The following is a 25321-nucleotide window of genomic DNA, read 5'->3' as shown; positions in this document are numbered from 1 at the left end:
ATGACTCCTAGTAGTTCATGCGGAGAATGATAGTTGAATGTCTACAAGAATCCAGATAAGAGTAGAGACAAACATTGTGCAACCGCTCAACACACAGGAATAAATTTGAAGACATGTAAGAGCTAGCAACATGCAGTGATCTGCATCATAAAAAATGATGAAGACACATATCATGGATATCTTCTTGACGGGCATGTCATTTGCTATGATCGATGTAACCCTTCTCATTTGCTGTTATCCAACTAGGCTCTGATACCATGTTAAAGTTTTGCCCAAAAGGAAATGATAAACAACAATAAAGAAGAATAGAAATAAGAGCAAAAGATGCAAAACATTTATCTTGGGAAAAGAGAGAGATTTTGTACTCACTTGTCATTGCCTTGATTGTGTGATTGACTAAGTGCACCCCTCTATCTCTTGTCAACTGCAGTGGGATACCAAATCTGGTTAGTATCTGTTCATACAACAATAAAGAAGAATAGAAATAAGAGCAAAAGATGCAAAACATTTATCTTTAAGCTTTTGAGGCACTTGATACGTTGTGCTCTGTTTTCCATTGCATAAGACCCATTGGGCAATCATTTTGGAAATTGTTTATTCTTGGGGATTGTTGTTGCAAGTCTTCCGAGACCCTGTATTGAAGGACATGGTTTGTTAACACTTATAAGTAAAGCTTTAAGTTTTTCATACTGATTGTGCTGGTGCATATTTATTAAAACCCCATACTAAGGGCAAATTGCAGTCTCATGAGAGGTGGAAAGTGGTCGTAAAGTGTTTTGTCTTGCATTGTCCTTATATTTGTTATCACTAATTTTTATAGTTTTGAGTCCAAGTTGAAATATGCGGTCAAATCATCTTCTGAAGGTTTATACAAGTGTTTTAATGTTTTAAATTGTTTGCACATGTCCTTTGTCATCTCAACATGAATGAGTTGAATCTTGGTCAAATCTGCTTCTCAAGGTTTATACAAGTGTTTTAAATTGTTTGCAAAAATCAGCATAATGTGTATTGCCTTGTCTTTCTAGTACAGTTTGAATAGTCCAACATTTTAGTTTAAATTGGCATTGAATCAGACTAATCTTGCTGTTCAGAAGCTGCTTCCAGGTGGATTGACCAAACCGAATTCCTAATACTGTACATTTGATGTTTGATGAGAATTGTCGTGATGTGGTCAAACCTTGGGGCAATGCTGTTATCTTTTGCAAATATATATGCTAAATGTATGTATGCGTTGAGATGGATGTATATGTATAATTAGGAAAACATGTATACATAATACATGTTCATGTAGGAATAAATGTAGACCTCAAAATAATAGGCTTGTAAATACAAAATATCTATATTCTATGCTCCCAGAGACATCATATTGCAAGGTCATGATGAATATCTTTTGAAGAATTATTAAACATAATGCAAATAGACATGCTAAAGACTTCTAAATTAGATCACATTGAATGAGACAATTTATATTCGGCATTTTGAACTGGTGAAATTTTAAGAGCAATGCAAGTACTTTAAATCATAATGTTTGTTTGTTGATTGAGATATTGTTTGTTGATTTATGGAATACATGTAGGCTTGGTTTGAGACTGGCGTGGGTGGTTCTGTTGGTGTGCTTCCTGGAGGGTCAGAAGATTTGGACGGCTCAGAGAATTACATCAGTGAAGAACACCTTCCAGAGCTTCTGTCTGATCCTCAGGATAGAGCGCAAGTAACATATTTGTACATCCAAATGGAGTACTGTCCTAGGTATACATATTTCTTTATGTTTAACACTATTTCTGTACATGAAATATGTCTACCTTTGTGCAATTACAAGTGACTTCCTCCTTCCTTGGAGAATACTTGCAAATATATACCTGAAGGCAGAATCTTTCTAGAGTTAATTTTTGATGAACTATGGGGAATGATGTGATATATGTGATCTCATCAACCTGCCATGATTCCAAATGGCCTCAATTTTTTTTGATGGAGAGGATATAAATTAAGAAATTTTAATTCACTTCTAAGATTGCAAATGCAGTCAGCCAAAAAGATTAAATAACTCTCGGAGCTGTATCATTTCTTGCTTGTGTAATGGGGCAGAAGGATACATGCAAAAATTAATAAATACATTGACAATTTAACTTGATTATTCTTTTTAGTGGTTTATAAAGAAGAGAACTGAATATCTCTGTAAGTATACTGTTGTTAGCATTTGGACAGCCTATTTATTAATTTATTTTAAAAAAACAGCTGACGTTATTTATGGACAATTCTATCATAGCTAGTGTATTTAGATAACAGTTGTTATTTTGGATACCTACAGAAATGTTTAGTTGTAGTCAGAGTTTTACAGCAAATTTCTTGTTTGAATCTTTTTGAAGGACCTTGCATCAGATTTTTGATTCCTCCGCTGGTACTATTGATAAGGAGCTGGCTTGGTCCATGTTTCGCCAAATTGTGGAAGGATTAGCTCACATTCATGGGCAAGGCATCATCCATCGGGATTTGACACCAAACAATATTTTTTTTGATGCTCGCAATGACATTAAGATAGGCGACTTTGGACTTGGTACATTATAGATTTTTCAATTTATTAAGTGGTTACTGCAGAATAATTGCTCTTTTTGAATTCTCAAATTGCATAGTTCATGCTTCCTTGTAGCCTGTTTCCATTTTATTTGATATACAGCTTTTATTTTGTATTTTTCTGTCCTCGGTGTGTTGTCATGCTGCGCTTGACTTGTCATTTAGGCTGGAAAATAATTTTCTTTTTAAGCTGTCCATAGGAGCACTTATAGATTATGCCTTAACAATTATTTTTTATAAGGGAAGCAAATGAGCAAGAGGTTATATGTCTTCCTTAATCTTAAATTATTAAACTTTTGTTGCAATCCAAATTGTTTCAACCATAATGCAATTATGAAACATTGTAAATACCCCTACTAGGATGGCCTTGAAAATTCACGGTAACTCAGAGTGCTGTTTGTTGATTTCAGGTTTAACTTATTGCTCTATTTGATGTATTTGTGATTTATTATATTGCATTAACAGAACATGCATATAACCCAAGAATAATGGAAACATTATGCAAAATTAATCAGTAATAATCACAATATTTTCAATAAGTTAAAACAGCACTTGGCCTTTGTTTTTATTGCAGCAAAAATAGATCTAATGAAAATTAAATCTGTTATACCCAGAAAGATAATAAGCCTGCATTTGAAGGGGCTAGGTTTAAATGCATTGCTAGGCTTAAATATGTTTAAAGATAGTCTTCAATCCAAGGGGAAGTCGGTGTCCCTGAATTAGCAACTTCCATCAGCAAGAAAGAAGGATCCTCATCCAAAATCAGAAGATTTCAAGCCATCTGCAGTAAATTTGGTAATTCCAGGCCATACCATGTCTAGTGCTGTCATCACATGATGTCAACCTAGAGATTTCCTGGTACGACCATGTATGAGTCTGGAAATTCAAATAAAATCAGACATTAATCTAAACTTGGTGCTTAGTTTTCAGAATTAATTGTTTATCTTCAACATTTGTTTAAAGTTTTGGAATATTTATGCATTAAACAATGCAAATAAAAGCCAACAACTCAAAAAATCTCAATTTAAAAAAATAAACAAACCCAAAAAGTTAAAAACACAAAATTATTCTGACTTTGCAAATCAAAATCAGGGAATTACAATAGCGCATCCAGGGTGCATATTGCATGCAAGCTCTCTACGTATAATTGTTCATCAGTAGTCGCTGATCTAACAAATGCACCACTCTGAAATCTGCATGCAAAAGTTGTTATATCAGCTATGCCATGGCTGGAAAACTGCATTATGATGCGAAGATTGACTGTCAAAGTAAATTTACAAAACTGCTATACATCTTTATCTTCTTTACCACATTGAATCTTCTTACTGTAAGGATCGCTAGAAACACTGCAATATTTCATTCCTACGAAGTTTATCAATCCCTACAATGATTTTCTTGTATCTCCATAATCCTTGTAAGATTTCCTGTTGCATAGATGTGGCTATATTAGATATCTGATTTTCTGTTTTGTATCGTGAGAAATGACACATAGCTGGTGGCAAAGATAATCATCCTTTTCTTCATTGTCTTTTCCATACTTGGTACCAATCATCCTTTTCTTCATTGTCTTCTGCATACTTGGTACCAAAATGAATATCCCTAGACAGGTGTAAGTAATCTGATTTCATCTTTTCCAATGCTTCTTTGATTGTGTGCAATTGAGTACTCTTGACTCCACTCGCAATTTCTTTTTTCCCCTTGTTAGTTAACAGATTTGTCATTGCAAATGTTTCTTCTGATTGATCCTAGCTGCCCTGTGCGCAGTGACAAATGTTTACAATAGTTCGAGAAACTGTTGTAAGATAACAATCTTCATCTGCATTTGAGTGGGGCCACTCCCTAGCATGATAGGAATAATTGGTATTTTTGGGAATTTCATAAACAAATATGAAGGAAAATGGAAAAATAGATAGAAACATAAACTATCTTTTAGAATTTTACATATCTACGTAAGGTTTCAAAAACATGATATGTTAATCTTATTCACATATAACATTTAAGAAAGAAAGAGTTATCACTAATGAACATATGAAGCATCAATAATAACACATAGGAACAATTTTAAACACCTCCAAAACTTGCTCTTTATTTTCTTTCCTTGAACAGCAGTAAATACTATTCAAGCTCAATATATAATGTCTTTTGTGAAAAAGTGGAAACCCCTTTTACAACACTTTGCATCATATATATAAGCATAAGTGGTATAACCACTTAGAATAAGTTACCAACCACTTTATATAATTAGTTAGGATAACTATACAAGATGATTACTTTTGGCAACGACTTAGAATAACCACCCAAGGTAATTACTTAAGATAACCACCTGGGTTGTTATATGAGATAGCCACTTTGATTAACTACTAAAAGTTAGTATTTAGCTAACTTTTAAATTGATAGGGTTGAAAGACAACTTTTAAATTAAGGAAAAACACAAGTTATATTACAATATTTACAAGTAACAGTATGACACAACAACCCAATCCAAAAACTATACAAAAATCATTGCAAACATTTCACTATTCTTCTGCACTTGTCGATGACACTTTTGATGAGGAAGCCAATGCTAAAAATTGATCTAATTGAAGGGAGGGTTGTCTTTGAACATCTTGTAAAGCTTGATGGAAGGGGTAACTAGTTTATTATTCAAGATAACAACGTTGATCATTCTTTCTTTTCACTTCCTTTGACTCTTATGAACACCACCCAATTGAAACTGCAAGATTTGTAAACATTAGAAGATTTGTGGATTGTAGAAATGTCAGTTTGTTTTTGCATGTTGCGCTCATAAAAAAATTCTTTACTAAAAAGATCTTTGTCAACCATATCTTGGAAACTCTTTTGGATTATTTGAAGTTCATCTCTCATTGAGACACCATGATGGATGGAGGAGATTTCATTCCGAATCTTGGTTTTTATTAGATCTCAACTCATCACAAGTTTTTCCTGTCCCGATAAGATTTGATGAATGGTAATTAATTTCCACTCAATGGCCTCAAACCAAGATTTATAATAGTTCTCTTTTCACATTTGGAAATATCTTTAGAGATCAACCTTTTGTCCTCTCACTTACTCTCCCTCCTTCCAACTATGATGGGGTGAACTAATGATTAGATTTTTTTCATCGCAAAGGAATGAGTTCATAGTGCGTTCCTCAACTGAATAAATCTAAGTCCAAGAGTGGAAATCATCCCTCCCTTGGCTTCACTAGGGATCAGCCTTCTACCCTCTTACCTACTCTTCCTCCTTTCATCTATGTTGCGTTGTGTACATCATTCCTGCAACTATTTTAAGTGATGGATTGATGAGAAAACATATTAACTCAATTGATTAACCATCCTTATATTCATTGCTTAGTCGTTACTTACTCATACTTAATATTCATTTCTACATACTTGTCTCTATAACCTCTTTACCCTGCAGGATGGTAAGATCATAGTCTGATGCCACTGTAATGTGCCCAGTTAGGACTACTCGTAATTTGCCCTCAAATTCCCAAAGAGGGTTTGGATTGTGTTTGGAAATGGCACTTCACTTGGTCTTTGTTTCTAGGAAGTGGCAATGTTTCTTGTCATTACATAAGATAAACTATGATCTCTCCTTTGTTAAAAACAATATATTCTTTATCTTTAATTATTTTAAATGATCCATATAAAGGTGCAATCTTTCTTGACTTTGATCAATCTAATCTGTATATTTTTATAGGCTATCTCATAAACTTACATTCTTTTTATCAGAATATCAAATTCTATTTAGTATATGTTTATACTTCCAAAATAATATTTTCTGATCTCTTTGTTCCCATTTTGAGTGCTCTTATATTTGCAATTTGTAATAACTAATAATCATTGCACCTATGAGAGAACTTGTATTGATTCTTTGACTAATATTTACCAGTTAATCCTTTACAATATGTTTGGATGGATAATTAATTGAGCACACTAAACCTTTCTTATCTATTATGAAGTCAGTAATTATGCCTCGATTGATTTGATAAATCTGACACTCATGATGTCCTCTTATAATCCAGAAACTAGAGAAATCAGATTAGTTGATTGTCAATTAATGGCTAAATTCGATGAAATTTTTGTGGGAATTGTCGTCAGGCTACTATTCAGATAACAATGCACTAACATAGACAAACAAATAGCGCTAAGGTATTTGGTGAAAACAGAAGCAAGTGTTGAATAACTTTGCAAAAACTTGGCTACTGACACCTAAGGGTGGAAAGTCTTATGTTCCTAGGATACTTTCATTGTTCTCTCTTTATCAATGAGGCTTCTAACTTGATAGTTATACTTTATCGGTTGATGGGAAATGCAAAGATTCCTCAGAGTTTGAAATATGGATGTACCTTTTCATTATGATCATTAATAGGAAAACAATTCGTGGATATGGGCAGTCTTACTAGTGTTTGTTTACATAAGCTCAGTTGGTTCATTTTGGCACAAGCCAATATTTCCACGTGTTCTACTTTTGGATAGGTAGAAACCTGAGCAAACCAATAGTGGGCCCAACCAGTGGCATCATCACCTGCAACCACTTCCAAGGAGTGATAAGCTAAGTAAGAGTACCTATGCTGCCCCTCTGCCAAATTTTGCAAAGCACCAAGACGATGAATGAACCAAACCAGGTCAAAGATAGCATCGTGTCTGAAAGGATGTGCCCCAAACTTGGCCAAAATAATACTGTGAGGAGTACTATGGTGGCATCTGATGATACTTTTGAGATGAAGGGTTTGGACCCACTCCATGGAAGGCCAATCCGACTCCAAGAGAGAGTGCCCCCAGACCACAGAACCGTAGAGTACTGTCTGTATGATCAGAGTGTCCAAGAGAGCCATCTTGGATGTGGTGTCCTAAAAGTGAGTCTAAAAGCACTGTCTCTCAAGCTAGGTGAGAGAGCCATACCCCTTGTTGATGCAGGATTGTGTGGTGGGTCTCATGCTGAAACGGGGTCTAGAAAACTTGACCCCCAACAATGTGGTCTGGACCCTCTCCATGGAAGCCCAATCCAACTCCAAGAGAGAGTGCCCCCAGACCAGAAATGTAATCTCCCTTCTAAGTTTCCTTCTAAATTTCTCTTCCATCTTCTCAATCTAAGGTTAATATTTATGAATTCCTGAATTCTGTTTCAAAAGGTCAATTTTTTTTTTTTCTGGTTTAATGTTATGTCCTTAGAGAACCTAACTTTAGAGGCTTGTATGCATTTAGAATGGATGGATATAGTCTTCTTATTTATAATATCAAATAAAATTTTAGATCTCTCTTTATGACCATATTATGGATTAGACAATAGTTGATTATTTATTATAATAAGACTCTTGTACAGATACAAATCTGTATATATATATAGGCTAACTGTTACCCGAATGATTATATGATGCTTCACAGTGAGTTCTATGCTTAAGATCCTTTTAATTGTATGTCCTGATTGATTCTCGGAGGTAATTGGTTTAACTAGACCAGACCAGATCTGTATTCACCAGTCTAATATATCTTCATTGTTGTAAGTATTTCTTTTAATCTCTAGTTCTTCTGCTTATGACCGATTGTATTCCTCGGTTTCAGTCTTCTGATTGGAATGTCTATCCTTTTGTTTGATGCCTTTCTCAATCCTTGCGATGTCTATCACCGTCCTTCTCTGCAATCCATATCATATCTATTTGCCACCATAGATATCATTTTTCCATGCAAAATCCTCCAATCACTGGTTCAGTATATGGATTCTATCCCTCCAAATGATTAAAAAAATTATTACTAGTTCTGTGTGGATCTTGTAAGTTTATAATCTCCTATTTGCGGGTGTCATTGACTATTGAATCTCCCAGATTTATCGCTGCTAGACATCTGTTGCTTGTTCTATGGTGACCACTGTTAGTAATAAAGGAAACTATTTCAGTATAAGATGTTGAATGTCGTCCATCTATTATTGTTGTATAGGATTCCCAGTTCAATGATTTTGAAATCCGTTGATTGACTGTTTATTCAAATCTTCTTACTTGGTCAATGCTTGGAATAATTGTCTTAATTTACTAATTCCCATCCCTGCATTTCTCTGTTGGATGGTAATCTTCTCTATGTGCAATGACTTGTGATCTTCCTACGCAGATGTGTATGCCACAGTGGTGGTTTGTTTGTCTTACATGCTCTTCTGAAATATCAAAATTAACTTCCTTTGTTTATGTTCCCCAGTTCTCTGTTCTGACTAAAAAAAATGAATCCCCCTTTTCCTCTCTTTCGATGATGATCTTCTATGTGTTTGGATGACTGTGATGAGTCACGACTCTATTTGGGCAAGGACTTTAGTTTTTGTTTCTTAAATATGTCTGTTATTATTACTTCATATTATACTTTCATATGTAAATTCAAATTACAATATTTATACTTTAGAATATATGATCATATTTATATATTCAATATATGATCATATATATATATATTATAGTTCTCTATAAAATATTAGATTCAATCTACTCAATCTTTAGTTTATAGGATATAGCTTATTAATATCTTAAAAATTACCCATTAAATATATTTTAATTAATTAATTATTATTTTATTCTATTTATTGATTATATATTAATCAATATATATAATATGTTACTAATCTCCTTGTTACATTTATAATACATAATATTAATTTAGATAATAATTTATTATTATTAATTTAAGTATTCACATATACATTATTAAACCTTATATAAATGGGGATATGACAACAAAACTTTAGAATACTGTCTTGCTGGTGAACAGATTGTCCTTTCGACTATTTAACAAATTCACTCTATGCCCAAGGTATGGAAAGCACAAAATGCTCACAACAGTTGAGAAAATCTCATGTTATTTGATTTTCTCTCTGTATTTTAAAGTTACAGCTTCTTTATGAAATTTGCAATGAGTTCAAAATTATCTTGCACTTTTACCAAAAAGCGCATAAGGATCTCTCACTTACTCCTCGGTAGGGAGGTAAGAACCAATTCAAACAACAAAATAAACATTTATCGAACCATACTTCCACAAAATATCTATTTCAAAGGAACGAATAACACCATAAATTGATATCAATCATTCAAGCACCTTAATGGAAATAAACTTACAGTAAAAACAGCAATCAAATATCTTGAACCAATAAACCATAGTTCGCAAAGTAACAGTGATCTAAACACTTCGAACACCAAGTTTCCAAGCCGAATTCAAGATGATATATATATATATATATATATATATATATATATATATATATATATATATATATATATATATATATATATATATATATATATATGTTAAACCTTCATGCATACAATCATTGAAAAAGAAAAAACATCCATATGCTATCGTTCGATTACTATTTTAGAGTATCTACTTATCAGAGTTTCTAACTATCTATTTCTAACCCTTAATAGGTTCAATGCCCCAGCATTTATAGTTCCATTACAGAATCCGAAAAGCGTCCATCAAAACCCAGCCGTTTCAGTTAAACAAGAAATAGTTATGAACAAGAAAGCGGTTATAAAACAGGTGTCAAAATGTAACTAAAATAACTATCTAATTCAAGCCTTGCCACCAGTCTTCTCTTCCTCGCCCACGGTCTGACGCACTAGCTTCCAGCTCCTGAAAGTGTTCATGAACTCCTGCATTGCATGGGAATGTGGATTCTTCAGACTCAGAAACCTAGCCTGACATGCGTCCTTTTGCCATTTGAACTCCTTTATTTTCAGATTTTGACGTGTCATGAGGTTTTTGTTGAGACATAACATCGATTCAGTATTCGCTAGGACAGTGAAGTCATTAGTGCTCGGCGATTCATTATCTCTAATTTGCTCAACAACTTCATTGAAGCTCTTGGTTAATGTCTCTGAATCCATATTCCCGTCGTTGAACTGCAGGATCCTTGTAGGATTTACTATCTTCATATCCTTAAGGAGTTCTTCGTGCATTCCAGTAATTTTATTGTCGATGCCCTGCACTTCTTTAATTGCCTCCTTATCGACTGACTCCTTCCAACTTGTTAATGTTTGATAGCTTTTGTCGGATAACTTTATGGTTATTCATGAGATATAATATTATATGAGATATAAGCTTATTATTTGAGATATATATAATATAATATAATATAATAAAGTTTTTATTATTAATTATTGGTTTATTGAATAGTCATGTCTATTCATTTACCCATGCTCAATATAAATGAGAGGATGTTGCATATGGAAAACATATACCTGATTACAAGGCAATGCCATTACATTTGCAACAGATCCTTCAAACTTAACATGGTATCAGAGCAGGCTTTCTTTGGGAACATTTGAAGTTTCGAAAATGGAAGAAGCATCTGAGAAGCGTAGAATTTTAATGGTGTCAGATCTCTTCAATCCTAATCTTCGTGGCATGGAAAATCACATTTATTCTCTCCCAATGCCTGCTAAAATTTGGCCACATGAGGATATGGCAAAGATGAATCCGCAAGTACGTGGTCCATATTTATATGTTATGGCAGCTAGAAAGCTTTTGCTATGTTCACGGGTTTCAAGTTTTCAAACGACACCATAGATCATGCAAGGCCACATTGAAACAATTACAGGTATGCAGTTGAGCATTGACGGATCATATCTCTTGACAAATTCCATCAACTGTTTCTCTTCGCATTTGGGATATGCGACCATATGCTCCAGGAAATCAGTGTGAAAAAATCTTGATAGGCCAAAACTCATTAATTTAAGAGAAACGGAAAAGTCAAATTATCCTTTACTGTATAATCATTACGTGTAAGAAGGAGCCAGCCATTCCAACATGAGCGGCGGTGGAAGTAGAAATAGTAGAGGCCATGTGAGCTGCTCAACATTATGCAATGATGAGAATGCGAGCGTTAGATATTCGTCTGTGTCACATGCAAACAATCACTTTAACCATTTTGAAAATGACAAAGAAAAAGTCATGGTTGGCACATCCTTTGACTTTGAACTAGTTGGTCTGGAAGCTCGTGAAATGGGACCCTCTTAACACTTATGACTGTAGCCGCAAAGATTGTCCTTCAGAGTTGTAGTCCAGTGGTATGTCACACTTGAATGATAGGCATCCCCCCATTATAGTGACAATGGTCTCTGTATTAAAATGACTTGGCGAATACAGCCTCCGACACGATATTAGTATGACCCTACAGATTGTGATGGGGATTTACACAACGAGTCAAATTTAGACACCAGCACACAAGTTAGAAGATGGATCGATTTATCATTGCGAATTAAAGAACGCAAAATGGTTTGAAGATTTCACATTGACAGAGTAAAGACTTTTAGGGATTTGACCATGAGTTGAAGAGTCAACTTTAAAGTTTGTAATGAGATTGTTGGGAGATATAATCGATTAAATATATTGATGTTAGGGAGTAAATAAAGTGAATTTCAAGCGCCGATTAATGTGGAGAAGTTCTTTGGTCCGTTCAAGATGATCGAATAAAATAAACCACCATGAACATGGAGGATTAAATGCATACAAATAAGGTGGAAAATGCATCACATAAGGAGGCATATATAAATGTATCCAATTACCTTTCACAACCATGGAAGGAGAATTTGGAAAAGACAACATAAGAACGGGAAAATAATAAGGTATGCATTAATGGTAGTAATGATTTCATATTCTTTTATGTTTAATAAATATAGTATGAGATATTATTGTTGATATATATGTGGTATTTTATTTAAAATGATATTATCATTCAAATACATATGGTAATGTATAAGTTATAGATAAATAATGTTTATTTAATAAATGATTGATATTTTATGAGACCAATATAATATCATTATACAAAGGCGAAAGAAATTAAAATTTTATACCACATCAATAATGACGAGGACAATCAAGGATGTTGATAATTATTTATTTTCCTTGAGTATTTTATTTAATAATTAATTTGTAATCTCTCTCTTATTTGTATTTTTATATATAAGAGCTATGTGCCTTGATCTTTTCCTTTGAGAATGTTACTGTAGGAAAAGGGAGATTGAAATTTAGAGGGAGAATAACATTTCATTTGAGAAAATCTTGAAAGAGAGGGAGAAGACTGAGGATGCTATTTGGTTAACATTCAGTGGACATGATTTTATTGATCAAGAGGGAGTAAACCACGTTGAGCTGGTTTCTCTAATGTTCAATAAGTTGTCACAGTTATGAGGACTGTGGCTATCTATGGGCCTATCCCCTGTGTGCATCATGAGGAAGTGACAACTTCCAAATGATAATCACTTGTATGTGGAGAAGTTGTTGTAAGGTGACGATCTTACAATAACTTGTATTATGAGATAAAATAAATTAAGTAAATGGTGAATGTCTTGTATCTCAACATTCTGGGAGGCCATTACTCTTAGAGTACTTGGTGAATATCATTGATATTCTAGGAGGCCAATACTCTTGATATCAAATGTGGTATCTAAAAACGTTTTGAGTAAGTGGTGAATATCATTGATATTCTGGGAGGCCAATACTCTTGATATCAAATGTGATATCTAAACATTTTGAGTAAGTGGTGAATACCATTAATATTCTGGGAGGCCAATGCTCTTGATATCAAATGTGATATCTAAATGATTTTGAGTACTTGGTGAATATTAGATGTCGATATTCTGGGAGACCAAATACTGTTGATATCAAATGTGATATCAAACCTTATTTTGGAGTACTTGATGAATATCGGATGTTGATAGTTTGGGAGATCAAGACTCTTGATATCAAATGTGATTTCTTACCATAAGTTTGAGTAATTGATGAATATCATATGTTGATATATTGGAGATCAATACTCTTGATATCGTATGCAATATTAATGGTGGAAAACTTTTGAGATATTACCAATGGTGTAATATTTGTCTTGTGCTTATCCTCCCTTGCTAAGAGGGAGTGTTAATGTTTGGTAGCTTCTATCGGATAACTTTATGGTTATTCATGAGATATATATATATATATATATATATATATATATATATATTTATATATATATATTTATATATAAAATAATTTTTTTATTATTAATTATCTGTTTATTGGATAGACATGTCTATTCATTTACCCATGGTCAATATAAATGAGAGGATGTTGCATATGGAAAACATATACTTGATTACAAGGCAATGCCATTAGATTTGCAGCAGATCCTTCAAACTTAACACAACCCATGTTGTTTTTCATGATGAACAACATGCAGGTATCTACATTCTTCGCTAGATTCTCATTCAGGAACTTAAGCAACCCAAATTTCTCAACTTCAGTTACTCTAAATACAACTGCTTGACACCGGTTTTGCTCTGTTTCCCATCCTGGAATTAAAGTTTGTATTTCTCCCAAAAACGATTCCCCTTCAACATATACATTAGTGAATTCCAAAATAAACTTGTTACCTTCTTTAATGATGGCATTCACCCAATCCTTCATAGCATCTGCTAGCAACTTCCCCCTTTGCATTTGCTTCACCAACTGTTGGCTTCCTGCAGAGTTCGGGTCGAAGGCTTGGGGGGCTTGAACAATTGGTAATGCACCAAGATTCATCAAGGGATTGATATACGCGGCCATAGTCATCACCATGCCCTTAAGTTCCTTTTTCTCTTTGCTATCCTTCTTGGATTGAGTTAAGATGTGGTCGGCAGAGAATTTGAAAAAGTTATTACCAGTGCTTCTATTAATGGTCCCTAATTCAACCGAGGTACCTTTGAAACCTTCATCATCAATGTCTCCAGACTTTGTTTTCTGTTTGTATGTGGCTATTTCAGCAGTTATCTTCCTAGTCACTGGGTCCTTGGTTAGGTGGGCATCCGTTTTCAATTTCTTGACCTTTGAACCCCGTGCAACATATTTAGTCACAATGTCCTTCACAGGTGATGTAACTAGTTGCAGGCTTCTTTTCTGATTGTATTGGATAACCAAGAAGGAATAACAGGACCTATAGAAACTACCTGAGGATCTCTAGTGGGAGTCATAAACCTTGGTTGATCCACCTTAGGAGCCTCAGTGAACTGTACATCACCATCATTGCCATCTGAGAAATTGAGACCATCGGTTGAATCCTACCCTTGAGTTGACATTCTTTTTATTTGAACCTTGTGTTGCTTAAGGGCCTTGGATTTAGCTTGAGATCTGGTTCTAGGAGCCATATTTTGTGTATGGACGAGCGTCTTCTTTTGTTTACCTTGAGCCAACTCACTGCTGGCAACAACAGATGAAAGTGGGATGTTAGAAGATGATGGTTCAAAAAAGGAAACCACCCCTGAAGAGGGTTCATTGACAACTTTCTTGTTCTGCTTCTTTAGCGAGTCGTCTAAGTAAATATAAATCTAGTTCTTAGATTTATATCTTCTTCTTCATCCTGGTTCCAATCTACTACCAGTGGCTTCGATTCATGGGATTCTTCCTAGCCTGGTTCAACCATATCTGAGCCATCCTCAATCAATCCTTCTGTTTTGAACTTCAACTTAAGGGAATGAATTTTCTGTAATGTTAACCTTGAATGGTCTCTTCTCAAAACCTCCTCCTCATCTCTACAATCTTGCCATAGATCCTCTAACCATGGAGTTCTTGATGGGTGGCCTACAAGACTGAGAATCTAGATTGCATATCCTTTACTATCGAAATTTCTTTTGCTATGATAAGAACCAAAATTGAATTCAAGCAAATTGCTTCCAATGACAGAAGCATTAATCATACTGTTATAGACCAGGGGACCTAATTTAATCGAAAAAGCTATCTCCCAATCCTCTTGTGGTAAATTATCCTTAACAACAGAGAACAGTTGCTTGCAAATCTCGGCCAAAACAAAGCAATCCAAAGCATATTGCAACTGTATGAAATAACTTCCGTATTGTTGAATCAACCTTTGAGCTTCGGGAGACAACCTAGGCATTGGTGCTTTCTTTAAGGTTGTATGCACATTTTCATTTAACACATCATGAACCTTCCTAAAGCTCTCCAGTACTTTATCTTTTTGCAGCAAAGGGCAATATTGGTACATCGCTATTTCTTCATTCCAGACTCCGTGAGGAAGAGGGGTAAGGTCACAAACATAGGCAATACAATAAGTCAAGTAGGAAGCCATATAGAAATTTTCCCTAGACTGTTTGGCATGCTTAAGTTGCATCCTTAGTGAACTAACGATAATCTCTGCCCCGTCCATCCATTGTTCTCCCTTCAAAATGATTTCTATATATCTGTACATCCATTCCTCAAAGAGAAAAACATTAGCAGAACCTTTAACTCTATGCAATAACACCACAAGGTTGTGAATGTAAGGTTTAAGGTGATCTTTAGTGATAACTTTGGGTAACCTAAAACCTCCACCATACATGGTCTCAGTCCATTTCCTAGCCAGGGTATTGCAGAATTGGTTTGGAGTTTCTTGATATTCAGCCTAGGCTTGAACTGGGGAGGATGCGACAAAAGTGCCCTCTACCAGATGCAATACGAAGGCAATAGTTTCTCTCGAAATTGAGATCATCGTTTCACCATCTTTGTTTACGATACATTTGCTTCTAACATCATAATGGTCAATACACATTTGGAGCAACTCAGGACTCAAAAGAGATGGAGGGAAAGCCGTAGCTTCAATAAGTCCACTGGTTAGAACTTCCATGCACCCTTTCGATTTATCAACATAATCAAGGAAATTTGCTTGCAAATTCTCTATCTTGACACCCTCTAAGTTTGTATCACTTATGACAGGCTTTTTACATTCCAAACTTGAAACATTGCCAAAGAAATGTGAAACAGACTTCATCCTTAATCAAAATACCAAGGCTTCAAACTGATTTTCTTGGAAAACACAGAGATTGCAGAACAAAAACAAGGATTTCTATGTTTCTCACCTGTGATTTGCCGAAAAGCAACGATTTTCCCTTCCTTAATAGTTTTTTCTCCAACTTTCAACTCTTTACACGATAACAAAAAAAGAAAACAGAGCTCATTTTAAGAAGGAAAAGCACTTACGTGCGGAAGTACAGGCTCATTATTAGACATTAATGACACATCACTCCTTGTTAAAGTTCACACGTTCAAAAGCCTTGTGATATAACCATTTCATTTAATAATTCCCCTTTTCGGCTATATCAATAATGATTAGCTTTATTGCAACATCTAGTCCCCCCTTTCTCGTTGAAGATGTTCCACTTTTCCTCATAATGATGATCTTTCGCATTGGGAATAAAAATGTCCTTTTAATTATTACCCTCTGACACTGCAATCAATGTCTTGCAAAATGATGGTGCATTATACATCATAATCTATCTTCACCAAGGAACCTCTATCGTTGAACGACTTTGAACTACTTCGAATTGAGGTTCAAAGTGGTTCAAAGTAATTCAAAAGAACACCTTGCAGCTTTGGTGCGTGTTTCCTGCATAAAATTGTTAGTGCAAAAACCTTTGGTTGAACTACTTTGAACTGCTTTGAACTAGAGTTCAAAGTGGTTCAAAAGAAGAAACCGTGATGCGAAGTGTTAGGGACTTTGGACGACACTTCGAGAGATGGCGAACATGCGAGGCAATGAAGGAAAAACTTCAAGAGCTGGGTGAGCAAGAATTTAATTGAAGAGTTTCAAACATGGTGACTCATTGGACAACTAACACGTCGGTCTGATCAGAGTGTCCAAGACAGCCATCTTGGACGTGGTGCCCTGAAAATGAGTTTGAAAGCACTGCCTCCCAAGCTAAGCAAGAGAGCCATACCCCTTGTTGGTGTTGGATTGCGTGGTGAGTCTCATGCTGAAATGGGGTCTAGAAAACTTGACCCCCAAAAATATGAGAGGAGGAGCTATATCTTACAATCGAGATAATGTGAAAGGAACAACTATTGGAGCTCATTGGTTGCCCAGAGAATTGAATCCAAGCCAACAATTATTTAGACTGCAATAAAAATCAGTTTCTATGATTATAACTTAATTGTGTGATGTATTTAAGAGAGTTGAATTACGTCCAGAAAAACCAGTTATTTGGTGTGAACAACACTACTAACCTCCTCTCTGAAATATCTATGACCAACACAACTAACCTCTGAAATTCACTGATATACATCTCAACTGATCCCCACTGCTTGACTTGTGCCAACTCCTTAAATTGTAACTTGGGATCCTTGGTATCAAATCTCTTTATGAACCTCTCAATGAACTCCTCGTAAGATATGATTTGATTATGCCCCAAGGTTACCATGCCATGATGCCACCACTCATGTGCTGGGCCATCCAAATGAATAGCCACATACTTTATAGCCTCCTCCTCAGGCATAGGATTTAGTTGCAAGTATGTATCTACCTTCTGCACCCAAGCTCATGCAGTCATCTTCCCTGAAGCATCATAATAAGGTAAAGAAAGTTTTCCAACTTTCTTTCTGAATTCAAAGTTTTGATTCCTCCCTCCTGCTCTAGGCATGTGTTTCATCCTCAATTCCATATAATCTCTAAGGAAAATGTCTGCCTGAAACTCCGATCTACTAGCCTCCTAGTCCCTCTTGAACTGATCGTGTAACTCAGTAATCTGCAGTTTGTTTACTGGTTGAACCAGATCTTTGGGTGGGAAGGTGGGTAGAAGAGATCTCGAGCTCGCTGTTCGAGATGGCCGTGCAACATGTCTAAAGTTATCACACTCATTCCCATTGTTGCCATGTCCATTATTACCATTAATGTTATTCTCCAGACCGCTGTTGCCTCAGCCTCTATTATTATCATTGGCCCTATTTTTATCGTTTCCCCCATTGTTATTGTTTCCATTGTTGACATCACCTGGATTAATATTGACGCTCATTTGTCTAGCCATAAGCTGCAACATCATGTCCATTCACCTATTTTGCTCCTGCTGCATATGTTGCCCCTACTCTAATGTATCTAGTGACTGTCTGAACATTACCTCCCCTTGATCAGGACTGATATTCCCGCCTCCACCTAATCCTGTATTCCTGTCATCTCAGTCACCCATATTGCTGTCCTAATCAAAGAATATCTCCTCTGTGTTTGTATGGCTGGTTTGTATGTTCACTTGCACGGATGAACTAGACTGTTCGCTTTGCAAGTCTGAAATCCTATTTTGTCTTGCTTTGGTATTGTGGAAATTGTAAGGCCCTTGTCACATGCTCAAACATAAATGGTTAGCTTGTTTTTTAATTTTTGATTTTAGTGTTTTGACATTTTGTCAAACACGTTTGCCTCTATCCGGCTGTTCCAAATTCCCTATAAGACCACCACAGGATGACAGGACTTATAGCTCTGATACCACTGTAATGGACAGCCCCAATATCTGCTTACAAGTATTCACAACTATATGGTAATTTTATCAAACGCTTAGCTCGCAGTCTTGGTTATGTGTTGCAACCCTTATAGCTCTAAAAGGTTGTCTGTATTGTGTTGTGTTTGGCATGTAACATAAATATAGGAATTGAAAAAGCATAACATATATTGCATAAATACCCAACACACTATATTTATATTGATTTCCAAAATTTAATAACAAGTGCAAAGCTGACTCATTGAATACTCCAACAATAAATCGGAACAAACATTGTTTACATCAAATAGTTGAGGGTGTGGCCCTTGCATTGACCTACTGCAAACAATATGCAACTGCTACAGTAACTTGCTATAGTAACTCGGTTGCTATAGCGAAACTGCTACAGTAACTTGCTACATTAACTTGGCTGCTATAGTGACACGACTGCTATAGTGATGGCTGCTACAGTGGCGCACTGCTATAGTGATGCACTACTACAGTGACACAACTTCTATAGTGATATGGTTGCTATAGTGACGCGCTGCTATAGTAACTCGGCAGCTACAGTAACTTGCTACAAGAACTTGGTTGTAGCTGGAAATGCACCCAATTTGCGGGATATAAAGCTAATAGCAATGAATTCCAAAGGCCAAACCCCAAGGGAATGACGTCTAGAATGTCACTTGAGAGGATAGACGTCCTCTATGTTGATGCGAGTTTTGTATCACTTACATAACATATTAGGATTTGAATATTCAATATGGGATATTAAACATGCAACTCCTCTCTTGAAAAGTTATTACTCATGAAGACATAAGCAATAGCTCCAATGTTCCTTACACCGTTGGATACTCGCTCGGTTTTATCGACATGATTTGCTGGTAATCACGTAGGCAACCTTACGTAAATTGTTGAGGATGACTTGGGCTTTGATGGGATGAAGGTGATGGTGACTCGGTTTGTGAAATGTATGGAAGCAGATAATGTTGATGGTTGCGATTATGGAGGGTGTGTCTGTCGATGATGATGTTGATGGGAAAGCAATGGTTGTGGAAGGTGAATGGATGAGTTCTATCACTTGATCTACTCTAACTTTTCTTCTCTCTAAACTTCAACTACCCAACTATTCACTATTCTACTCCTACTCCTATGAATGGAAGGTTAGCAAATGGACGGGGATCGGACCTAATGAGATCTGACCAACGGCCTCACTTCCACAGGTGCAATGATTCAAAGGAAAAATAAACTAGCTTACCACACAAAGCTTCCCAACCAGCCGCTAGGATGCTAGTGGTCTAGTATTGATCCCTATCAAACATTTACCAATACTACCATACAACTATTCATCTACTTTAACTTCACTTAAACAACTTCAAATGCAACCAACTTTAACAACTTGAAAGAAAATCTAAGTGGAAGTAGAAAACATGCAATAACACCCAATGTTCTTGATCAAAATGCCAATCGCAACAATGAAAAAGAGAGCAATTTTGGTATTATTTTCGCAACAATTTCTTCGACACTTTACAAATGAGAGAAAATGGCCTTTTATAGGGGCCAGAAATACAACGGACGGTGGAGATTAAAAGAAGATCAACGATCTAGATTGAATCCTCAAAACCCTAATTAGGGTTGCCACCCCATTGGCCAATGAGAAGACGCCACCTCATCAATGGACCAATGAAAAAAGTACAAAAAGTGGCAACCAATGAGAAGGCACCAAAATGGTGGCCAATCAGAAATAGACATGTGTCCTATTCTAGAAGAAAGGGAAATTTGTCTCATGGGCTTACATCAAATGATCTTCTAATATAACTCTTCCTTTTTCTTTCATCTTCTTAGCTAAGGAAATGAACTTAGCTAGCCTTTCGTTAACTTCTTCCATAGGAGGACAAGGTGTGTGCTTCGCCTTGAGTTCTGCTAACTTTGCCACGCTGTTCGCTGCTTGCAATATCTTTTCGTGATCCTTCTCATATTCCTTTGCAAATCCAATAAAAGCATTGAGAGAGGAAAGGGTGCCCAAATGCTTCCTCTTGATAGCAAACTTTCCCAACTTATCCAATCTCGATCCGAAATCTGTTTCATTGACATCCTTTTCTCTGATATCCTCAAAATCAAGTGCCACCCCAACGTTGCTCATCATGGTTGAAATAGAAGTGTCGACGCTTGGACTGTGTCGTGCAATCTCGTTATGTATTTCTTCAAGTGTTCTAAATCTGGTAGTCAATGCAAAAAACCAAGATTCAACTATACTCAATCCTCTCTCATCAACCAACCTGGCCCTTTGCAAATGTGCCTCTGGTAGCCCAATGAACGCCTGTAGCCTAGGAATAGCCAAATCTCTGATGGGAAGGAAACCTTTCCACTCCTCTTCGAATAACTTGAACTTGTCACTAACGGCCACTAATGACTGAAATGTTCAGATGAAGGAAGGCAAGAAATTTTGCCCATCTTGGATTGCATCATGGATCCAATCCCTGACTTCATGTAGCTGAGCTGATATCTCTCTTGAATTGCTTTCGCTGTCTTGAGGAAGGGCTGCCTGGTGCAGCTGTTGAATGGGCTGGCTATCTCTCCAATATTTGTTGTCAGCCTCCAACTTTGCTATCCTTTCATTTGCCTTCCTTAACCTTTCTCTGATTGATGCTATACCTTCTTGGACCTCCTCACACTCCATATCATATGTATTTCTTCCCAAGTTATGTTCTACTATCTTGTATTCTTGGGCCACAATATCATTCACTGCCTTGTTGACTTTTGGAATAGCAATCTGAACCTTTCGGTGATCATCATTGTCGCTCCTGATTACCCTTGCCACCATTCTTGCCATTTGTTTTTGGTTCTCGATATCACCCTTTTCCATTAACCCTTGGATGTCCTTAGCTATATGGGCCGTTACCACCTCGCCTCTTGGCATAAGCATTTGTCTTAACCATAGTAGTGCAGTGCATCTCCCCAAATCTGGATTTGGTTCGACTAACAAAGCATCACCAACGGCCTCAGGTTCCTGACTTATTGCCTCGATGTCGATTGGTCCATCTTCTTCTCTACTAGTTTCTTCCATATGATTTCCTTGCTGGTTCTCTGAGAGAGGGGAGTATTCGGTGCTTTCACTATAGCCACTTGATTCCGAATCAGAGCTCACCTCCACCGCGGCCCCTTTATCATTCGAATTGACCTCTTGGCCTCTAGCCTCAATTATACTCTCTCTTGATGGCGCTGCATGTTGTCTCTTGGCTGGAGGCTCTGGATGTTCCTTGCCATTCTCTACCTCCAAACTTTCTTCTTGCCATTTCTAATTATTTCTTGTTGCCGGCCATTTCCTTCATTCCTGTGCCCACCTGATTCTGTTTGTCTTTCTTTTGGCTTCATCATCTCATAGGTAAGGGGAATCCTTTGTCTTTGTAGCTTCCTTAGTCCTTCATTATATCATGATTCGGTATGTAAATTCACTACCCTTGTGATCGCTTTCAAGGAAGGATCTTGATAGTCATCCCAATCTACTGGATTCAATTTTGTTCCTTGTACTATATCATAGTCTTCTCTCAACACATTTCCATCATCCTTCAGTTGATCCGGAATATCAAGGCCTCTCCATCTAATAGCCCTCATCATGTTCACCGGCAGCCTTGAGAAAGCTAGCTTTCTCACATGAAAGTCATCTTTGGCATTGGCCCAAAAGTCTTCTATGGTGGGAACATGCTTGAATTCGTTTCCATGAGATGCCTTGATAAGACCATTAGGGTCAAACCCTTGCCTTGCTCTGTACCATCCTAGATGATACGAATCCAATTCCTTTTCTACGGCTTCAAAGGAGGCCCGATTTGGGCAACTATCATTGCCAATTATGATTGAGAATGAAATGCTTGTTTTTTCTTCGTCTCTCAATATTCTATCATAGTGCTCAAGTTGTCTAGCCAATTCTAACAAAGCTACCTTGTCGGGTGGGTACCTTGGAAGCCTCTTGGGACAAACTGTACTTCCTACCACTCTAATGTATGTAAACTGCTGAAATTGGATGAACCAACTCCCAAACTTTTTAATTCTTGTCTCTGCTTCCGATGAAAGTCTCTTAGCCGGTGTCCCTTGTAATACCCTTACTGTCTTCATGGCAAAGGCATCGCAAAATATCTTGTAATCTTTGTTATTGTGTAAATGGAGCTGCGGATAGCATTCATGTACCAAATATTTCCCTGGTCCGCTACCAACTTCTCCTAAGGCCTTAAGTCCCGGGCTTTTGTACAATCTAGCAATTAGGTAGAACAGATAGGAGCTCATGTAGAATTGCCTTTGGTTTTGCACTGTTCTGAGTTGCAATTTTAAGTTCTCGCTTATGATCTTGGCCCAATCAAACCTTCTTTTCCCTTTCTCAATCTCATCAATGAAGTACATCCAGTTTTCAAATCTTGTCCCTTGAGCTAGGCCCATGATCCGACTGAGCAGAACAACGAGATCACCATATTCTGGTTTGAAATCTGCCATTGTAAGCCTCGATAATTTGTTAACTCCTTTTCTTCCCTCGCGTATCCAATTCTGCTTTAGATGCATGTAATAGGCCTCTTGGTTATCTTGAAATGATTTAGTTGCTTGATCCATCATTACAATTGTCACGCCCTTGTACTGGGGAATGTTAAATGTTTTTTCAATTGCTTGTTCGTCGATGCTGGCCAACACTCTCTTCCCTTCATCACAAATGATAGAATTACTGTTTAGAGCAAATTTGGATGCACATTCCATAATCAATTCTGGACAAGGCAATGTGGGAGGAAAGGCTGCTGCGTGTACAATTCCACTCTTGTAAATCCTTTTTGCCAAGGGGGATTGTCCTTCCTTCAGTCTGTCCCTCATTCGTATCATGTCCACTGTACAGATATTGGTGTTAGTTATTCTCTTCGTTTTCGAGAAGAAGGAAGTTTTGGGCATCATATCCTCTTTGTCTTTCTTAGTGTTCACCCGCTTGGGATTCTTACTTGCACTATCATCCTCCATGCTCGTCGCCCTATTACGGGATGGTAGAGTGGTGGACCAAAAGGCAAGAAGAACCAAGTGGAGCAATCCTTAGACTAGAACGAAAGATGGATGTCAGCTTAAGCACTCCTTGCAACTCTAGATGATGAAAATTCACCTTAACCAGTAAACTTACAGTGCCTTTCCGGAACGTAGGATATGACTTTCAAGTAGTTCAAATCCCTTTGCAAATAGAAATTTACACTCCTAAAACTATCCAACACTTGCCTTCCATGCAAAAATCAAACTTTCATGTGTATCTCTTCTCCCAACAAAATTGCCAAAATTTGGTATAAAAAAATGCAGTCCTAAGTAGGAAAAAAATCAGACCTTCACCATGAATTGCTCAAAAATCAGAATCAGATCTGCCTCAATAAAATGCCAAGAATGGAAAATTTTGCATTTGTCTCAAATTCACCCATGCATGAAGTCTGAAATCTGCCCAAAATGCTACCTAGGGCACAAATCGCAGCCCACAAATGGAGGAGAAAACCACCAAAATATGCAAGAATCTGCCCACAAGAAAAAATTGCCAAGGTCTGAAAATGGAGAAATGCAGGCAAAAATTGCCCAAGCATGTCAAAAAAAACTGCCTTCCACTAAATTTGCCCCCACAAAACTTGCCCAAGTCTGGAAAAAAATCTGCTCCTCCACAAAATTCGCCCACATGGAGAGGAAGAAAAATGATTTCTGAAAATGAAATGGGGAGGAGACTCCCTTTATAGCCAATTTTCTTCTCCTCAAAGCTGGCCGACCTGGTCTAGGAGAAGACAAAAAACAAAAATTAAATTCAATTTAAGGCCCACAATTAATACTTAGCTCAAAAAAATTAATTTTGCCAAAAGAAAATTGCACTTTTAAATTTACCAATTAGCTCCAATTGCAAAATGAAATTAAATGGCCTTGAGGGTGTTAAATATTTCCATTTAATGAGGGTTTAGTAATTAATACGTCATTAAATTTGGACTTTGGGTAACCAAAAGCCATTTTTTCAATATTAAATTACTAAATTCATTAAAAAACTTAAAAGTTTTCAAGGCAATTAATCCAATTAAAGCCAATTTTTTGTAATTTTCTACCAAATCGATTTTGCCAAGCTAAAAATTAAAAAATTAAAATTGCATTTAGAACCAAAAATCGATTTTTTGCACTTTTCCTCAACAAAATTAAAAAATTTTCGCCAAAGAAAAATTTGAGATTTTCCAAAGACTTAAGTCTAATTAAAATTTCTCTTTTGACAATTATCCAAATTTACAGAGTTAATACCAAATTTTCAAAAGAAAATGTCTAAGTACAAAATTCACAACTTTATCCTGCCAAGTTAAAATTAACTTAGAAAATTATTCGGCCTAAGGATAAAATTGATAGCTCTGGAAAATCAAGTTGAAATTGGGTGAAAATAAACTAAGCCTCCCAAATTTGTCCTAAAGGTGCCAAGGCGTGAAATTTTCAAAACTCAAAATTTTTGGGCAGTCCAAAAATTTGCTGAGGTGATTAAAAGAAAAA

At 36.4% G+C, this 25321-nt stretch overlaps 1 protein-coding gene across 9 annotated transcripts in view; it reads left to right on the top strand.

Moving 5' to 3' along the window:
* Positions 1-25321, top strand: part of GCN2 (protein kinase family protein) — a 389262-nt gene that overhangs the window by 186442 nt on the left and 177499 nt on the right. For all 9 annotated transcript variants that reach the window (XR_016364575.1, XR_016364573.1, XR_016364574.1 and 6 more), the window contains exons 13-14: positions 1577-1749; positions 2367-2554. Coding sequence is in view for 6 of the 9 variants with exons in the window: in XM_089829969.1 (XP_089686095.1) it covers positions 1577-1749; positions 2367-2554 (361 nt within the window). In the remaining 3 variants the exon portion in view is untranslated. The remainder of the gene's footprint in view (positions 1-1576; positions 1750-2366; positions 2555-25321) is intronic.

This window comes from Cupressus sempervirens, chromosome 5 (assembly GCF_028749045.1).
Source record: "Cupressus sempervirens isolate cs-2001-9-10 chromosome 5, ASM2874904v1, whole genome shotgun sequence".
Classification (NCBI taxonomy): Eukaryota; Viridiplantae; Streptophyta; class Pinopsida; order Cupressales; family Cupressaceae; genus Cupressus; species Cupressus sempervirens.
The sequence above is the reverse complement of the archived record's forward strand: the minus strand, read 5'-3'. Positions and strand labels throughout refer to the sequence as shown.